Source organism: Ptychodera flava, chromosome 10 (genome assembly GCF_041260155.1).
Source record: "Ptychodera flava strain L36383 chromosome 10, AS_Pfla_20210202, whole genome shotgun sequence".
Classification (NCBI taxonomy): domain Eukaryota; kingdom Metazoa; phylum Hemichordata; class Enteropneusta; family Ptychoderidae; genus Ptychodera; species Ptychodera flava.
In genome coordinates this window covers 20685189-20703440 of record NC_091937.1, presented here as the reverse complement: position 1 = coordinate 20703440, position 18252 = coordinate 20685189, and the positions used below count along the sequence as shown (strand labels likewise).

The 18252-nt window shown below is 39.9% G+C and overlaps 3 protein-coding genes across 3 annotated transcripts; all 3 read left to right on the top strand.

The window, feature by feature from the left end:
* Positions 1 to 829: 829 nt before the first annotated feature.
* Positions 830 to 9095, top strand: LOC139142218 (cadherin-8-like). The gene is made up of 6 exons (XM_070712084.1): positions 830 to 961; positions 3756 to 3916; positions 4243 to 4519; positions 5956 to 6186; positions 7288 to 7520; positions 8831 to 9095. Exons 2-6 carry the CDS (start codon positions 3779 to 3781, stop codon positions 9074 to 9076), a joined length of 1125 nt encoding a protein of 374 aa, XP_070568185.1. The 5' UTR covers positions 830 to 961; positions 3756 to 3778; the 3' UTR covers positions 9077 to 9095.
* A 589-nt stretch (positions 9096 to 9684) lies between these two features.
* On the top strand, positions 9685 to 11765 carry LOC139142219 (cadherin-7-like). Its single transcript, XM_070712085.1, has 3 exons — positions 9685 to 9847; positions 10311 to 10538; positions 11630 to 11765. The coding sequence occupies exons 1-3, from the start codon at positions 9691 to 9693 to the stop codon at positions 11737 to 11739; spliced, it is 495 nt and encodes a 164-aa protein (XP_070568186.1). The 5' UTR covers positions 9685 to 9690; the 3' UTR covers positions 11740 to 11765.
* LOC139142217 (putative neural-cadherin 2) lies at positions 11757 to 17853 on the top strand. The gene is made up of 5 exons (XM_070712083.1): positions 11757 to 11915; positions 12570 to 12992; positions 13362 to 14092; positions 14707 to 16625; positions 17434 to 17853. Exons 1-5 carry the CDS (start codon positions 11757 to 11759, stop codon positions 17529 to 17531), a joined length of 3330 nt encoding a protein of 1109 aa, XP_070568184.1. The 3' UTR covers positions 17532 to 17853.
* Positions 17854 to 18252: the final 399 nt, after the last annotated feature.

Here is an 18252-nt window from a genome sequence, read left to right as displayed (position 1 = left end):
TTTCATTATCACTGACAGTGTTTGCCGTAAACACGATTGGAACTAATTTGGGATAATTGGATGGTGAAATAATGTCTGTTCAATCTACAAATGTAACCTTATCTGCTTTTCTTTTCAAGTTATACACTTGTTTTTATGATATATTTGTAATATTGCAACATTCAGCTATAGGGCACCTAGCATATTTGAGAAATTTGAAAAATATGAAGATCCAATTATCCCAAATTAGTTCCAATTGTGTTCGTTTAAAATAAAGGGATTCGCATAGCGTGTTTCATCACTGTAGCTTTTCTTCCTGTGACAATGCCTTGACTATAATCAATGCTTGCTGAACTGTGTGACTTAAAAGACCCGGCGTAAAGATCAAAATCTCTGCTTTAAGCTGGATGAGATATGACATACTCTCCGTACAAATTTAAGGTGGCGTTGCGATTAACCATCACATTTTTTTCAAAGCAATGTTTCTAATCAAAGATGACAAGGAAACCCCTCATGCTATATATCTTCAAAAAGGAGAATCTAAAGTTTAGTATGGTAGCAATAGTATACTCGAAGGACGGAGGGTACATATTTGAGGTAGAAAAACGTCAATTTTGGTATTAATGATATAAATTGCTACTGGTCTGAAGAAAGCCTGATTATGGGGGGAAAGTGCGTTTAAAAACAAAATAAATTCGACACCTTAAACACGATCAGATGATGGCGCCCCACCATCACAAGTGTAAATTTCACATTTTATATTGCTGTCGACATGATTGACTGGTGAGGTCGTGAACACTTCTACCTCGCGAGACATAGCTTCGTGGTACGGCGCCCTTTGTGTAACGGCACGTCTTTCGACCAATCAACGTCTTTGTTTGTTGAGGTAAAGTGAGTTACACAGAACTCTGTCCCAGGTTGCAAATCAGATCACAAGGGGTCATCGAGGCAGCCGAACTGAGAACTGTTAGCAATTAAACAGGTAAGTACTTATACGTCGTACTGGCAACGTAAAATGCACACTTTATTCAAAACCTAGTGTATGGTTAAAGGGCTATCAAAATCTGAAACATAAAGTTTTTGTCTTGATAGATTAAAACCGCATTCAATGTTCCTTTGTTACCCTGACGTAGCGGGGCAAATTTTGTGTTACCACGATCTCTTGGAAGTCACGGCACACCTTGCAATTCAAAGTAAAGCCGAACACTTGCGCGGCAAACTTCTAATACCATAAGCGCATGATTTACGAGGCAGAAATCTTACCGTTTTATATCGGGTCTCGTAAAGAATGCCATATATTGAACTACTGCTGTTGGCAATTCTTCAAAACTCTCAGCCGTCCCAAGACCCTTTCATATGAGAACATTTCGAAAATTTGATACAATTCAGGACCTATTTTCTAAAGTGGGACATTTTAAGTCAACTTTCAAATCGAAATAAGAACACAAAGGGTGTTTTTCGAAGGGTAAGTGTTTAAAAAGTGGATGGGCCAATGGCTGATATGATATCCTTCAGATCCTTTCAAGTCTTTTTTTGCCTGATTGACAAATGGAACACAGCCTTGGGCGTCGCGACATAATTTTGGGAGTAAAGAGACAAAATGTGTTTCATATATGTGGCATACATGTGCATAATGGAAAATTCTTGTGTCGAATACAAACCATGTTTTAAAATTAACGTACACCGCAACAGATCAGAATGAAATGAAATGTAAAGGGACTGAGAAAACACATTTATTATGAATTTTTCAACACCTGCTAGATTGAATAATCTGATACAAGTCATTTGTAAAATTTCAGTGTAGACTTTCCTTCGCCGTTGATCTGATAGCGTGCACGATCCTGCCAACAAATAGACAGCGCAGATAGCGTAAGGTATGCTGAAGTCATAAATCACAGATACAGTTGTGTACATATGCCAGTTTCAGACGATCGTATCACCTTGAGTAAACTCGATTGAGAAATATTTCTGTCGGTTTTATGAGTCTTATCCTGAATTTGCGGTCCATGTGACCTCGATATTACAACAGTTCTTATAAATCTCACAGCACTAGTTGTGCATAATTATGGCTTTTTAGGCCCTGGTTCTCGTCAGGAGTTACTTAAGTGTTAACCAATAGCAAAAACTATATAATAGTCTATATCTAGTTATAGACGGTTATAGACATTAGCCAAATGGTACCAATGTGATATATAGTAATGGACATCTGGTTATAGACATCACTCGCGCTTACTAGAAACATTCTACTTGTGCCGCATGAATAAACAAACCGGTTTGTTGCGAGGGATGTTTGTTTTTCTGTAACTTGAGAGCAAACTGCCACCCAAACTATAAGAAATTAAGGTCACTGAAGGGTTAAACTTTCTTTGAACGGTTGCCATTTTCAGCGTTCTGTAGCAGTAAACGCCAAACTTTCAACAAGGCAATCAAGTTGATTTATTGACGTGTGTCAATGTCATATGATCTTACTTTGGTTTGTATTGTTACTTGTCAGACAACATCGAAATTCAGTTTAATAATTGAAGGGGTCGCCTAAGACGGGTTTTCGACGAAATATATTCAAACAGAAATTTCCATTAGCCGACAGACCATGGAATTGATCCTTTATGATTAAACTTTGTGTCTCATTTGTGTGCAAAATTTTTCAACAGGGCTGGTCACGTGATTTACCGTTAAGATCCGAAGTAACATGGCGAGCCTCGTTTTAGTAAAAACTTACGTCATCACGCTTTTACTGCATCGGTACAACCTGACAACGATTGAACACCTTTTGACACATAAAAGCTTCTTCAACAATTTCTTCTATAAAACCGAATCTATTTCGCACCGCGATGACGTTCCCATTCTGCAGCCATAGTGACTAATGGGAGCAGTTTAGTGAAGCAGAACCGTTATCAAACATGTAGCTTCCTGCTGGCAAAACATTACATTCAAGATTATCTTATTTGTGACAATAAACACCCAAGCAGCGAGATTTATGGCGACTATGTCAACACATCACAGAGCTATTTATACTTCACTGGGCCCGTTGGCGTGTATGCTTCGTCAATCGTCACGTGATAATTTCCACTATGTATCTCTGTAACCTTCTGCTGAACTGATGTTCTTAAAATGGTGAATTTATTTTGGCAGAGATTTTAAGAGTACACATGACTCAGACAACCGTCAATGCAGGTTGTTCAGAGAGCCGTGGCTGATATAAATTAGCATGGCGCCATTTATACCTTTTTATTACATTGTAAAGTTTTACATGGACTTTGGAGTTTACATGACGAGCGATAAAACGCGCCAGAAAGCGACCAGTGACTTCATCAGGACAGAAGACTAACGATAATGTATTAAAGATCAAAAAAATTTACAAAATTTCATGTCCTCGTCCAATCAACATCGATTGTTCTCATTACCTACACTGTTTAACCTACGCATCATGACTGACAGGCAGTGTTACGCCACTGCTTGGAAAATTTCGGCGGGAAAGACTTTTTTTTGTTTGCGGACCTATCCAAGACGAACTTTAATGAGAGATTTAAGAGAATTGGCTTTACGTTTGAGAGAGGGCGAGGGAGATGAATGTATGGCGAAAGACAAACAAAACCGTCTCGAAATTGGTACCTTGTGCGACTGAGAATGGGTGGAACAAAACTTGCGGCAAACGAAAAAAAGACCCAGAATTCGATACTTTTATTAACAATATTGTTGCTTTTAATTCTACATGTGTATAAGTCTGTCCTTAAGTGCAAAACAGCTTAACGAATCTCCTCTTGTTTGTCTCGTAGGATCCGCCACAGTTAGCGTGACCATGGCCAAGTGGGCATGCGCAGCTTTGTTCCTTGTGAACCTGATTGCCCTGAGCACGCAGCAGCCAGTATTCCATGAGGATGTGTATACTGCGATAATAAGAGAAGAAAACGAAGAAACGCCAGTCCAAGTCTTGAAGGTAACGATAGCAGTCCAACAAATGCGTTTGATCAATGATATGTTGATTGGAAGAATGTAAGAGTCCTTTTACTCAGAGAAGATTAATTTATTTGAATAATTGTTTTCATACGGCATAAGTATCCTTGTGTTTTCGTAAGTTCTCGTCTCTTCTCGCGGAAGTTCTCATAAAATCACATGTACACACAGGTCAAAAGTAAGCTAACTTTAAACCAAAGCAAACAAAAATGGATATGATAAAGCTGCCTACAGCTACAGTTGAGGTACGTTCTACCTTCGTACTTATAAACACATATTATTTGTTCATACCTTGGTGTTATATGACAGGTGGAAGCTTCCGGCGATAACCTTTGGTACAGTTTGCAAGACACCGCTTCACACTACTTCAGTATCAATCCGCGCACCGGCGAAATTGAGCTCATCAAACCGCTCGATAGAGACGAAAAGGCGGTGTACCACATTGTCGCCATGGCAACAGACGCTGACGGATACGGAGCATCAGGATTTGCTGACGTCATTATCGGTCTCTATGACATCAACGACAGGGCGCCAGAGTTCATGCACGAACCCTATAGCTTCACTGTCAATGAAGATGCCGCGCCAGGTAAGTTGAAGTTGATAGATTCGGTCTTCATTTTCTGCTAATTTCTTTACTGAATAATCTTCGTTGGCAATATGCCGGCAGTTTAACCGGCAGTTATTCTCTTTTCTCTCTCTTAAAGGGAACCGTCATCGGAACTGCGCCTGTGCGAATTTCTTGTTTACAAAGAATTTATTTCGTGCACAATATCTAGATGCACCTCATCATCAGAGCTGAAACATTTAAATTATACGATGTAAATTATGACAGACATACTTTAACTTTCATCAATCACCATCGTACCTTTGATACAGTGTTTACACTGGTCGTATGGGTCCCATACAACCTTTGAGGCTCGCGCAGTTCCGACGACTTTATCCCTTGAGCTCATTTTAAAGCTATTGGAAGAAAAAGTTTACCAGCGTAATTTTTCGAAAATCGAATTTTTTCCCCATACAGTTATCTCAGGGATGGTGGCTATTTTGAATTGGAAATATCGGCAAACGTTAAAAATTTGTTTCTGTAGTACCAAAGTTTGCGATGTGACCCCTGAATTATATTCTTGTTATGGTTGAAAGTTTCATTGAGTAAAAGTTTGAGCAAAGTTTAAGTGTTTCACATCCGATGTGCGTACTATCTTAACCCTTTGAGCGCTAAAGTCCACTTTTGTTACCATTATAAAATACACCTCAGTCAATTTTTTTTAAATTTTGATCAAAAGCTGTGGTCCAAAATTATCAAAATTACAGAAAAATTAATCAAAATTGGTAAAATGTTGCACATAAATTTTGTTTGGAAAGATTAGAACACTCAAAGGGTTAAAATAAGTTGGAAACAAAATATTACTTTTGCAAACAACGCACTGTAAGGTGCTATAAGAATCGTTGATAAATTAGGTTCAATCTCAACTAAATTTCAGTTAGTCAAAGGCCAGTTGTTGTGACTTTTGGTGATTTTTTTCACCGTTTGTGTGTTTCTTGTTCTACTCAGGCCTCAAAGCATGTTGTAACATCTACTGTTTAGCCTGTCAGTATAGCGTCTATACGTGAAAAATGCAGTGTTATTGTTTATGCTTGAATTCTAGTCCGGACCAGAATTCACGCGTGAACAATTGCAATGACAATAACACAGGTCCAGGTGATTATCTGAATACTTGGTTCTATAATATGCTCTGGGGAGTAGAAAAGAAACTGTGATTGACATTAAAAACAAAAATACTGAAAAATCATCAAAAGTTACGGCTACTGGCCCTCTAAGGATAACGTTAAACATGGAACCATAGACAGTGGCTACTGTGCATTATCACTGGCATTTGGACGGTATCAGCAAGTCTAACACCAGTCATTTCTTCATGATTGCGAGTAGTAAAATAAATATACTGACACAACAAAATTACCGAAGAATACATCACAAGGGCTAATAGAGCACACAATTTACCTTGTAACATTGCTGTCTTTCAGTGACTGTCATCGGGTCAATGACCGCCACGGACCTGGACGACCCCAACAAGCCCGATCACGTGTCCATTAGCTACTCCATCACTAAGAATATCCAGCACAACGACACGAATGTCTTTGAAATAGACCCTATGAATGGTGATATCCGACTCGCTTACAACGACCAAACTTCTTTCATAAGAGGAGAATCTTTCGAGATTGAGGTCCAAGCTGAAGATATGGGCGGTCTTAAAAGTATGTGATTATATTCTGTTACCATATATGGCATATTCAGTTACTAGAATATGCCATATATGGTAATAGAGTATGCCATGTTACCATATATGGCATATTCTGTTACCATATATGGCATATATATCACTGGGAGTTTGCTATTACTGATTAATAGTCGAGGATGTATTCTACACACATAAAGCTACAAGCCGTATTACCACTGTGATTGTTTCGTAGGCTTGCAAAACAGTTGAACAATGTTCAAGCAGGCATGTACATCCATTGAAACAAGTTTTGTCTCGTGTTTGCTTAAAATATATTAGGAACACGGTCAGCAAGTCAGGTATCCCATGGCACAGGGCGATAATACGCATTCGATGGATCGAAATGATATTGGACGTAAGGCTATAACCGGTACCACCTCAGGGCTAAAACACTCCAACATTTTAAGACATTTCAAACTGATACGGCTCACTGTAAAGAAAGCAGAAAACAGTGACTGTCGAAACTGTTTTGAGATAATTCCATGAAGTGAAAAGTATTTTAGTTCCCTATGAATTCTTTTGAAACAAAAATACTACGTATATATAATGATCATTTTCTTGCTGATGAAAAAATAAAACATATGATAGGAAACAATGGAACTTACTAAAGTTTGCTGTTATCAGAAAATATAGTTCCAATCGTATCTCTGGTAAATGGATTTGGAAGTTGGTAAAATTCACCTACTGAAAATGTTCTTCATGAAAATGTCACGTGATGATTGATACCCATTGTAATGCTGTTGTTTTTACGGGATTATACGTTACAAAAAGGCCGTGCCTTGCTCTCGGCAAAAAATTATCGAAGCTGTTTTTAAATAAGCTTATGTCACTCAAAATATACTTCGTTCTTGTCACTTCCATGAATGCTTCCATGATGCCAGAAATAATTATAATACGGGTGCATCAAACAGCCGCTATGTCTTGCAAAGCCTTCAATTCACTCCAGCTATTGCCTCTTGGTGCACTCTGTCACAACTAGACATATCAGATGCTGCCTTGAGCATATGTCTGACCAGTGACGTCCCAATAGACGTGCCCCAGTTGTAAGAGTTGAAATGAAATATTCTGTTGGACACAGGTACAAGCACAGCTACCATCACAGTGACAGGACCACCTCGGTTTGCCCAGCAACTGTACTTCGCTGAACTGGAGAAAGATATGGAGCTCGATCACGTGGTAATTGTGGTGTCCGCCATGGATGACATCATGTCTTCAGAACTCGAATTCAGTATTGTGGGCGGCAACGAGGACTCGGCCTTCAGCATAGATAACGGTACTGAAGCTAACACAGCAGATATCAAGTTGCAAACAGTAAGAAACTTTTGCGTATGCCGATTACTGTCACTCGTACAATTGCTACTCTCAAGGACACACGCTACGTCGTAGTGTTAATTTTCAGGAAAAAGCTGGTACCTGTCGTGATGGGTTTTTATGATCAAGGTTCTTGTCTGACTTCTACACAGAACTGCGAACGACACCAGTTCATGCTAAGAACACACAAGCTTTATTACTGAACACGCCGTGAGATAAAAAGGCGCCAACCGGAACACAACTGTAGCAATTACATATAAAGGCGCCAGAGCGCATGCACCGAATGTAATAGAACACCAAAGGATAAACATTTTTTTGGCGGGAGATCATAGTCCACAGTCATTGGATGAAAGTTACCAAAGAGTCTCATTGGTAGAAGGATAACACACAGGCTCTGCTTAGTCCTATTAATAATGTTCAATGATGTGTCATTTGTTCTCCGACAGTATCTACCGAGTCCATTGTCTCTTGAGAAGTGACGCTGTCAGGTCTAGGACCATAAAGAACACGATTAGAACTAATGGGGTAATTTGATCTGAACATTTTTTAAATTTCTCAAAAGTTTTAGGTGCCCTATAGCTGAATGTTGCAATATTACATATTACTCATAAAAACAAGTACTTGTGTATGACTTAAAAAGAAAAGTAGATGAGCTTACATTTGCAGATTACACCAACTTTACTTCACCATTCAATATCCCAAATTAGTTTCATCGTGTTAAAGGTAGTCGTCCTTGGTCCGAGTTTGTGATATTCACGGTTTTGTTGTTTGTTGTTGTTTTTTTTTGGGGGGGTGGCTGTTGCCCTCGTTTGGGGTGAGGGGGGAGTTAGTTGTTTTTACTGTCATTTGCTTTTCTTGAATATGTATTTTGATGGCGATTTCGGTACGAATACTTTGATACAAGGATGTGGTTATCGTACTGTTTGTGGCCGGTAGTATGTATAGAAAATATACCTATTCTCCGATCTCCCTTCCTACCCACGAAAATATAATGAAACAAAACGGGCAGGGGGTTCGTTAGTACAGTGTGAGAAAATCATTGACACAACCAGAAACTCTAGACCGGTAACTTTGAAAAGTTGTGTGCCAGAACGAAATTTGTCTGCCTCGTAAATTACCTTGCATACTCGCATACCGTAAACCATGAATACAAGTTGAAGAGTTTAAACGGGTGCACACCAGCCAAAATCTACCTTCCCGGACAGGTTGGCAGGCGTTTACTTTCTGATACGAGTTGTAAAGTTCCATTGACGCTAGCTCCACTTTTAGGGAACAACCACATTTCATGTTTGTCCGCTTTTACTCCGCAGGATCTTATGAGTGTGACCTCGACAAACAACACCTTCAACCTAACTCTCCAAGTAAGCAACTCACGGTACACCAGCCAGGCAACGCTGTTCATGAAAGTCATGGATACAAACCTATACGCTCCAGTGTTCGATCCCCCGAGTTACGCAGTTAGCTGGCTAGAAAACACCACCGTTGGCACAGTGTTGGAAACTGTCACCGCAACTGATGATGATGATGAAAATTCCCCGAACGGACAATTTCAGTAAGATAATGTTTGAGGTTTGGGAAAACATCAGTGTTTCAAATTCACTATTGAAACCCTAATAGCTGTATCTTTTTCGCATCATTTGGTTCGATAAGGTGGTTTGAAATCAAATGCAGCTATATGTAAAAATATTTACCGAAGTGTGGCCACAAAACGTGTTTCAAACATTAGCGAGTTGCAACTCAAATATCGCCACGTGCTGCAAATGGGAGGTTTTTATCATGTAAACGTCCTTTATGATGCTTAACTCATTGATTCTAATCGATTTCTTATGTGCCAAGACCGGTCCTTGGCTTAGCAGATTCTGCAGTCAATTACAGTGAAACCTGTCTATTAAGGACACTGTCAGGCATGGAAAAACTGTCCTTGATATAGAGGTGTCCTCAATAGACATGTCAAATTCTATTCAAAGCGTAACTTTAGGTTAGATAAACCTGTCCTGATTAGAGAGGTGTCCATAAGTACAAGTTTCACTGAGAAAGCTGCGAAAGCACACAGGAAGTCTAATCTTTACCTGCATGTGTACTCAGTTGTACATTTTCACCGGGTGGAGGGGGGGGGGGGGTACAGTAAAATTCACTGATTGCTACTAGAGAAGATTGAAAATTCACTTTGATGATCACAATTCTTTACAGCTATTCTATTAGTGATGCAAGCAAGTCAACCGAGCACTTTAATATCGACGAAGACACCGGAGAGATTACTTTGACTGCTGAACTTGACCGAGAAACAGACGCGCAACACACATTGGAAATTCTTGCTATCGATATGGGTGAGTATTTAGAATCACGCAACTCTCAATTTATACAAATACCAAATAAAGAATTTGTTGAAATTTCTCCATAGAATAGCCCTGACGATCGAATCCAGTGAAAATGGGCTGAGATTCATATTCTTGCATGGTGGCAGAAAGCATGTTTCAATTCAACAAATCAACCAGATTTTTAATCCGGCGTTCCTCTACAAATGAAAGGTTTGTAAAACTGATTCTCCGTCCATTCAAATGACGCAAAACTACAAAGAAAATTACCCATAGTGGTAATTTGTTGTTGTAAAATTATTTTATGAAGTTGGGCATTTCTTCATTGAATATACCACGATATATATGTTCTCACAAACAACGACTCTCCGAATGTTTTATTGCACCAAATAGTGTACCATTTGAATTCAACATATGAACACACTATATCTGTTTTTACCGAGTTAAAAGTGGCGTCAATATTTTTTATAAACAGGTCGAACGATGAAGACTGGTACTGCCTCTTTTACGGTGACAGTTGAGGATGTCAATGATAACGCCCCGATGTTTGCCGAAGACTACCGACCTATAGTGATGGAAAATGGTGCTGTAGGTGAATTCGTCATTACAATATCAGCTATAGACAGGGACACTGCAGAAAATGGCCCACCGTTTACCTTCTCTACAGACTCAACTCACTTTTATCTCAATCAAACAGGAGATGGTAAGTATGGGGTGTTGGACATTTGAAAATTTTCATGACTTCCTGCATGAAACAATGCCGATGGCCACTGATGACTTTAGAAATGGCTTCTGTGTTTTGCCATGCAATGTAATGAATGCAATGCAATGCAATGTGATGTAATGTAATGTAATGTAATGTAATGAATGCAATGTAATGTAATGTAATGCAATGCAATGTAATGTAATGTAATGAATGCAATATAATGCAATGCAATGTAATGTAATGCAATGCAATATAATGTAATGTAATGAATGCCATATAATGCAATGCAATGTAATGTAATGAATGCAATATGATGTAATGTAATGTAATGAATGCCATATAATGCAATGTAATGTAATGTAATGTAATGTAATGTAATGAATGTAATGCAATGCAATGTAATGAATGTAATGTAATGTAATGTAACGTAATGCAATGTAATATCATGTAAGGGGCACAATCTAATGAATGCAATGCAACGCAATGCAATATAATGTATAGTAATGTAATGTAACACAATGAATGCAATGTAATGTAATGATTGCAATGTAATAAAATATAATGTAATGTAATGTAGTGTAGTGTATAGTGTAATGTAATATAATGTAATGAATGCAATATAATGTAATGTAATATAATGTAATGTAATGTAGTATAGTGTAATGTATATAATGTAATGAATGCAATGCAATGTAATGTAATGTGGTGCAGTGTAATGTAACTTTATCTACATAAAGTTTGTAGGCTATATTAATCATGTGTTTGTCCAATGCTTGTTTCTAACACCGAGGTGACAATGTGGACAGCCACTAGCAGGGATAAAATCCCAACAAAAATGGTGAATAAGGCTCATTGGCCATGAATGCTTATACAAAAACCCTACAGATTGACACTTCATCGGATACTGTCAAATCTTTTAGTTGATTTATAGACAAACTGAGATTAGCAACTGAGAGTAAAACACATCTTGTACTGCAACGTAGTATCTGAAAGGGGTAATACGCAGTATTTATGTATTAAATGATCAATTCTGAAGGGTAAGGAGTAGTGTATTTTGTATCTGATATGTCACTTTGAACGTTTGACAGAAACTGCTGATCTGTGGACAAACGCTGTTTTCGACCGAGAGATAGAGGAATTCTACAGCGTGCCTATTGTCATCACCGATGTGCAGGGTTTGTCTGGCACGAGTACTTGACAGTTCAAATTGGCGATATGAATGACAATCCACACGGACCCGGTCATCTGGACGCCACTGTCTTCCAGTACAGAGGACGTGGAGAGCAGGTTATTGGTTACGTTTATTCCGAAGATGAAGACATTGAGACAGAAAGCAAGACCTATACTCTACTAACTGCAACCAACAACTTTGCAGTAAGTATACACAAACATCTGGAATTTCAATAACGCAGGCACTAGTGATGCTGCGTGTATGCATTGTTTCTGTTTTTAAGGCATTTCAGAAGATTCCATGGCTTCAGAAGTGCAAATCCCATGCATGCTTTATCTCAGGAAGTACCCGATATGCAAGAAAAGATCATGAAAAGGAGAGTGTTGCTCTCACCTGTAGAATGTACAAACACTCTTGAAAAAGGCAAAAACTTTCATATTGATGTGCCAGGTATCAAGACACATCTTGTGGCTTCTCATATTGTCCCTCTAATATATCTATCGGTACTCTAAAAGTCAACAATACGCAGTATAGAATTCAATCTGATTGAAATCCAATGTAGAGATGTGTCGGTCTTTTATGCTATCACGTAATGCAGTCTTTATTTTTCTTCAAACCCCCCCCCCCTAATCATCAATACTGGGGACATATTTTTAACAAATACGATTTGTGCAGCACTTCATTTCTTTATCTATAAATTTATATTTTTTGTGAGGGAAGGACTGCAGAAAAATGAAGAGCCATAACACGACAACATAAATGACCCATCCAGATCTACATTGGATTTTAATAAGATTGTATAGCATTGTGACATATTTCGTATAGTTAATTGTTGCATTCCATATTCACTTACATAGGTGGATACAGATACTGGTGCCATATCAATCATGGACAAGACTATGCAAGGCATGTATCATTTCAAAGTTAATGTTGCAGATGGCGTGCACTCTGACCAAGAATCCACTGTCAATGTCACTGTCAAGTACGTCTTTGAGAGTGATATTTACCATTCCACCTCTATGCGCCTGTCGGGCTTGTCAGCGGCTGACTTCATTGGAAAGTCAGGAGGCCAGAGCAGTCTGCAGAAATTCATCAAGTCCTTGGCATCCGTCATGGGAGTTGATGAAAACCTGGTTGACGTTCTGGCTGTAGACGATGTGGAGTTGGATGCGGGAACTATGTGTATTATGTCAGCAGCAGACATGGCTGATGTACGATACAGTGTACAGGGTTACCATGCTACAGTATTAGACGCTGCTGTGGCAAAGAATAAAGATAAGGTAACGAATATCATTTTGCAGAAATCTGATGATTATATGAAGAGCTCTTTCCCTTTCAGTGGGTCTATGTGCATGTATGGTGCTCATAACGTTGATGGTTATCTTCCTTGTAGCAATTACCTACCTGTCAATGTCTTTCAGACTAAATAGTTATGTACTTTTCTCATTATCAATGAAGGAAACAATCTCGCTCAAAGCTCAGTTTCAATTGTTTCTCTTTAGTAGACACTGACTGCATTCTATATCAGATCAAATCTGTCAATGGTAGCATTAGGTAAAAATAGAGCAAAAGTGATTCTTGGTGGGAGTGACTTGTTGACTACTGTCTCAACGTGGCACTAAAATATTATTGTATCTGTACAATTTCAGATTGAGACTGATGCAGGCATTACTATCTCAAAAGTCAAAGTTAATCCGTGTGAGGACTCTTCTGTATGCGGTGGTGGTTCGTGCTCTGTGGTCTACTCAATGGACACCAGTGATGAAACTCTCCAAGACAGTGGACCCAACTCCTTATCCCTGTCCATCAAGACTTCCATGACCGCTGAGTGTACTTGTAAGGCCAAGACCTGCCCAGCACCGTCCTGTGATCCAAATCCCTGTTACAACGGCGGAATCTGTCAGGTGACATCCATGGGCTACCAGTGCCAGTGTCCCAAGGGCTATCTTGGTCCTCGATGCCAGGACACCAAGAGAAGTTTCTCAGGAAGTGGCTTTGCTTGGTACGACTCTTTGAAAACCTGTGAAGATTCTCATACTAGCTTAGAGTTCATTACAAAATCAGCCGACGGGATGCTTCTCTACAATGGACCGACCACCGACGATTACTTTGCTCTGAAGGATTACATCGCGATCGGTATGGTGGATGGTAAAGTCAAGCTCAGCATCAACTTCGGAAATGGGACTCTGCATCTCCACGTTCCAGAATCGCCACGGCTGGATGACCGAAAGTGGCACAAAGTAGATGTTTACAAACATGGCTTGCAAGTCTATCTCATGATTGATGGGTGTATGACATCATCTGTCCATGAGTACCCAACTTACAGCAACGAAGACACATCCACATGCCTTAGTTCTGGCACTGTACCTGGACACGATCAGTGAGTAAACTACCGGTATTTCTGGCTTATAAAATGCACCTCCAAAGTGAAAGACTAAAACTTTTGCTCAAACTTTCCTCTAGAGGATCTTTCAGCCATTCTCTTTTAAAAGTACGAATAAAAATCGCGGGTCACCTTGCAAAGCTTTGGTACTCGAGAAACAAATTACCAAACATTCACAGATATTTTAAATTCCAAATAGCCGCTAACCCTGTGTTAACTCTATGGAGAAAAAAAATTCAGTTTAAAAAAAACTAAGATGGTGAAAGAGCTTTAAACTGAAGCCCCTAAAAGTTGTAGATCAGAAAAGAATTGTAAAAGTTTGTTCCTCAATAGTGCATTACATATTTATATATTGCGATTCACTGTACATTAAAAAGTGGAAAGTGACAAAAATACATGGTTGCAAATTGTTTATATTTTGTTCCACTAGACATGTAAGGCAATTGAATGCGCTCTCAAAACTCCTCAGCTATGACTGCTCCATGGGAAAACATGGCTGACTATACCTTGTCACCGTCCCTCTGTTTAATAGAGGGACCATGGCCTTATATATATGCAAATTGTGGCAATGCGTTACATTGAACAACGGCATGCATTTTATCTCTCCACAGAATTTTAAATCTGAATTCAGCATTACAGCTAGGAGGAACGGATTCAAGTTACTCCTATCCAACAGACATCAGCTTTGATGTGAGCCGAGGTTTTGATGGCTGTATCCGGCACCTCAGCCAAGACGGTGAGCTACTGCATCTTGGGAATCCGGCAAAGGAAAAGGACAGTGATGGAAAATGTAGTGACATCTATTATCGATGCATGGACGAAGAGTCTGAGCCAGTTTGTCAGCATGGTGAGTGTGTGGCAGACATGGCGTCCCATTACTGCGTCTGTGATGCTGGTTACTATGGCGCTGACTGCAGCATGGAGACCCCTGAATATCGTTTCAAGGATGACAGCTACGTTACCTACACTCTTGACGAAGAGGACACCGACATACAAGATCCGAAGAAAACCATGTACCAAATCTCTTTTCGTACAGCGAATCCATCCGGAACGATTTTGAGTACAACGGCTGATGCCACCAGGGAAGGCCAGGAATACATCCGCATCAGACTGGTAGATGGTATTGTCACCCTGGAATACGACATCGGTGAAGGTGATATGACAATGCAGGTACCCGACGTCCTAGTCAATGATTCCATGTGGCATTCGGTCAAGCTGATGCGTTCTAGAAACCATTTCACTCTCAAGGTTGATAAGGGCGTTGGGTGTCAGCAAGTCGAAAGTGCCGCCGGCACCTTCCGTGAATATCTGGAAAACAAACAGAGTCTGATCGTTGGGGCGATGCCGGATAAGAGCGATGACTTCATCGGCTGCATGAAGGACTTGCGGATTGGCATGGCTTCTATCTACAGTTTTGACGGTGATACTGGTGGTACAACGGCCACGCCATCAGATGGTGTTGAAGAAGGATGCAGCTCAGCCTGTATGTCTAACCCTTGTAATGCTACAGACGAACACAGTGAATGTGTGGACAAAATTGATGGTTATATCTGCCGGTGTAAAGATGGATACAGTGATGAAAGTGATGTCTGCGAACTCATTGATGAATGTGATAAGGACAACCAATGCCTCAATGGTGGTACTTGCGTCGACCAAGTCGGATCGTTCAAATGTGACTGTACCCCGGAATACATGGGGGATATCTGCCAGTTTAAGAGGGTTTGCCACTGGGACAATCCATGCAAGAACGGTTCCACGTGTATGGATAGAGAACCAAATGACTACCGGTGTACCTGTGGACATGGCTGGATGGGATCCACATGTGAAGAAGTCAATGCATGTGAACAAGATGACAACCCTTGTCACAACGGTGGAGACTGCGAATCAACTGGAGATAACGAATATATTTGTCACTGCGCTTATGGGTACAAAGGTGACAACTGTGAAATCGATGATCCCTGTGAACCAAACCGCTGCAGGAATGGAGGTGAATGCATCCCAAGCAGTGGTTCCTACACATGTAACTGCCCAGCTGGCTACAATGGAGATAGATGTGAGACTTACGACTACTGTCACACCAATCCCTGCATGAACGGAGGAAGGTGTGAAGTCAAGCAGGGAGGGTTCCGCTGCGACTGCAAAACTGGCTGGAAAGGAACCGTCTGCTCGGAAAGTGATCCATGCGGATCTGAACCTTGCGAGAATGGTGGAACCTGCATACCAACAGCCAACAATGATGGGTTCATGTGTTCATGCGGCGAGGACTGGGGCGGTTTGACCTGTGCTGTTTCTCTAGGAAAAGATGACTCGCGCACCGCCGGACTGATTGCTGCAGGTGTCTTGTTGGGTGTAGCTGGACTGCTGGCATTGATACTTCTGGTGCACTGCTGCAGGAACCAACAGCAACCAAAGAAAACCGCCAGCGACTACACAGAGATGGATGCCTCCTCTGTGTCCACATCAGTGTACACCAAGAGAAGCACTGCTTTGATGGATGGCGATAATGGAGATATTGCACCACATAGTTCCGGTAAGTAAACTGTTAGTCTGTACATCACACAGCCATAGACATCATTATCTTTTCACCGATTTACTCAAGGAGCTATCCCTTCTTCAGAAGTGTAAGAAATTTACAGATTCAGCAGCTGTAACTTTTACTGTATTTTCCAGTATTTTTACTATGTTTGTTTCAGCATAGTTTTTTGTTCTTCTCCTAAGTCATGCTGAAATGGTTGTTGTTCAACCTACAAACACATGTCCAATTTTATCCTTAACAACGCTGAGTTTTGGTCTGTTCTGAAGTAAGGGGAACACTGTGTATTTTACAATACAAGCGGAGATGAGATTTACACTTGCAAATACATGGTTTTTTTTGCATTTTGATGTGCCATGTGCCAAAAGGGAAATACAGGCAAGGACAGAACAAATACTTGGGTGATCACCAGGGTTAACCCTTTGAGCACCAATTTCAATTTTTGTCACCCTTATAAAATATACCTTGGCCAATTTTTGTTAGATTTTTGCCAAAATTTTGATAAAATACTGTGGCTGATGAAATATTATGTTCATTTGGTCCAAAATTATCAGAAAAGTTACAAAAAAGTTCATGTAAATTGGTAAAATGTTGCACTAAAATTTTGATGGGGAAAAATACAGCACTCAAAGGGTTAAAGAAGCAGCAAATATTAGTCAAAGTTTTTATCTGTAACATCACATGAAGAGAAGATGATTATTCGTTGCAGTGACTGTTGCTCACAGTATTCTTCTTCATACACACGGACAATGCCACGTGTTCAAAACTTGATGACATCTTTGCTTTTTGAATTTCCTTTCAACAGGGAATGTCTACAGCACTGTCCCAAACGAGGAAAATGGAATTGACAACACTGCTTTCACCACAGCTGACGAAATCGATGATAAGAAGACCACTTTGTAAGGAATGGATTTGGTACAGACCTGACCAGACCTGAACTGACCTGACCTGGACAAAACAACACCGCTGATTTGACACATGTCAAATGATTTCCATGTTTGCACTAGGCTCATTTATTAGTAGTAGATATTATGATTTTTGCCATTCAGGAAGATTCAATCTCAACTGGCTAGTACCAGTCTAAGAGATTTTAAAAATTCTTGATAATTTTGAGTTTGAAGTTTCCCATGCACTCAAAACATGAATTGGTACCTGAAATCTAACCTACCATCTAAGGGACCTACAACATGTGCTTGAAATAAAATAGAACTGGCTTGCATGAGTACATTATTGTCTTTGCCTTTTATTTGATCTAATGAACATATTCCAAGCATTGCAGAAACTCTTGCAATGTTTTGATGCTCCAGTGGGGTTCTGTGCATATTCCATACACACACTTCCATGATCAGGGTTCCAGGCGCACACTTCCACAATCAAATGACTGATTATGTCCACGACCAACAGTTCTAAGTCCACAATCAACACTGGCCTTCTTTCACAACTTGTAGTGTAGTTTTATGATCACCATTTAGACTTACTCAATCCTCCACTGTATCCCTTATCCTGCCAAGTTCATATGTCACCATAAGGTCAAATTGGCTACAGCCAGTGAGACGTTAGGTGTCCGATATGTTGCATTGTAAGATAAAATTGACCATTTGAAGGCACCTGAAAACAGAGATAC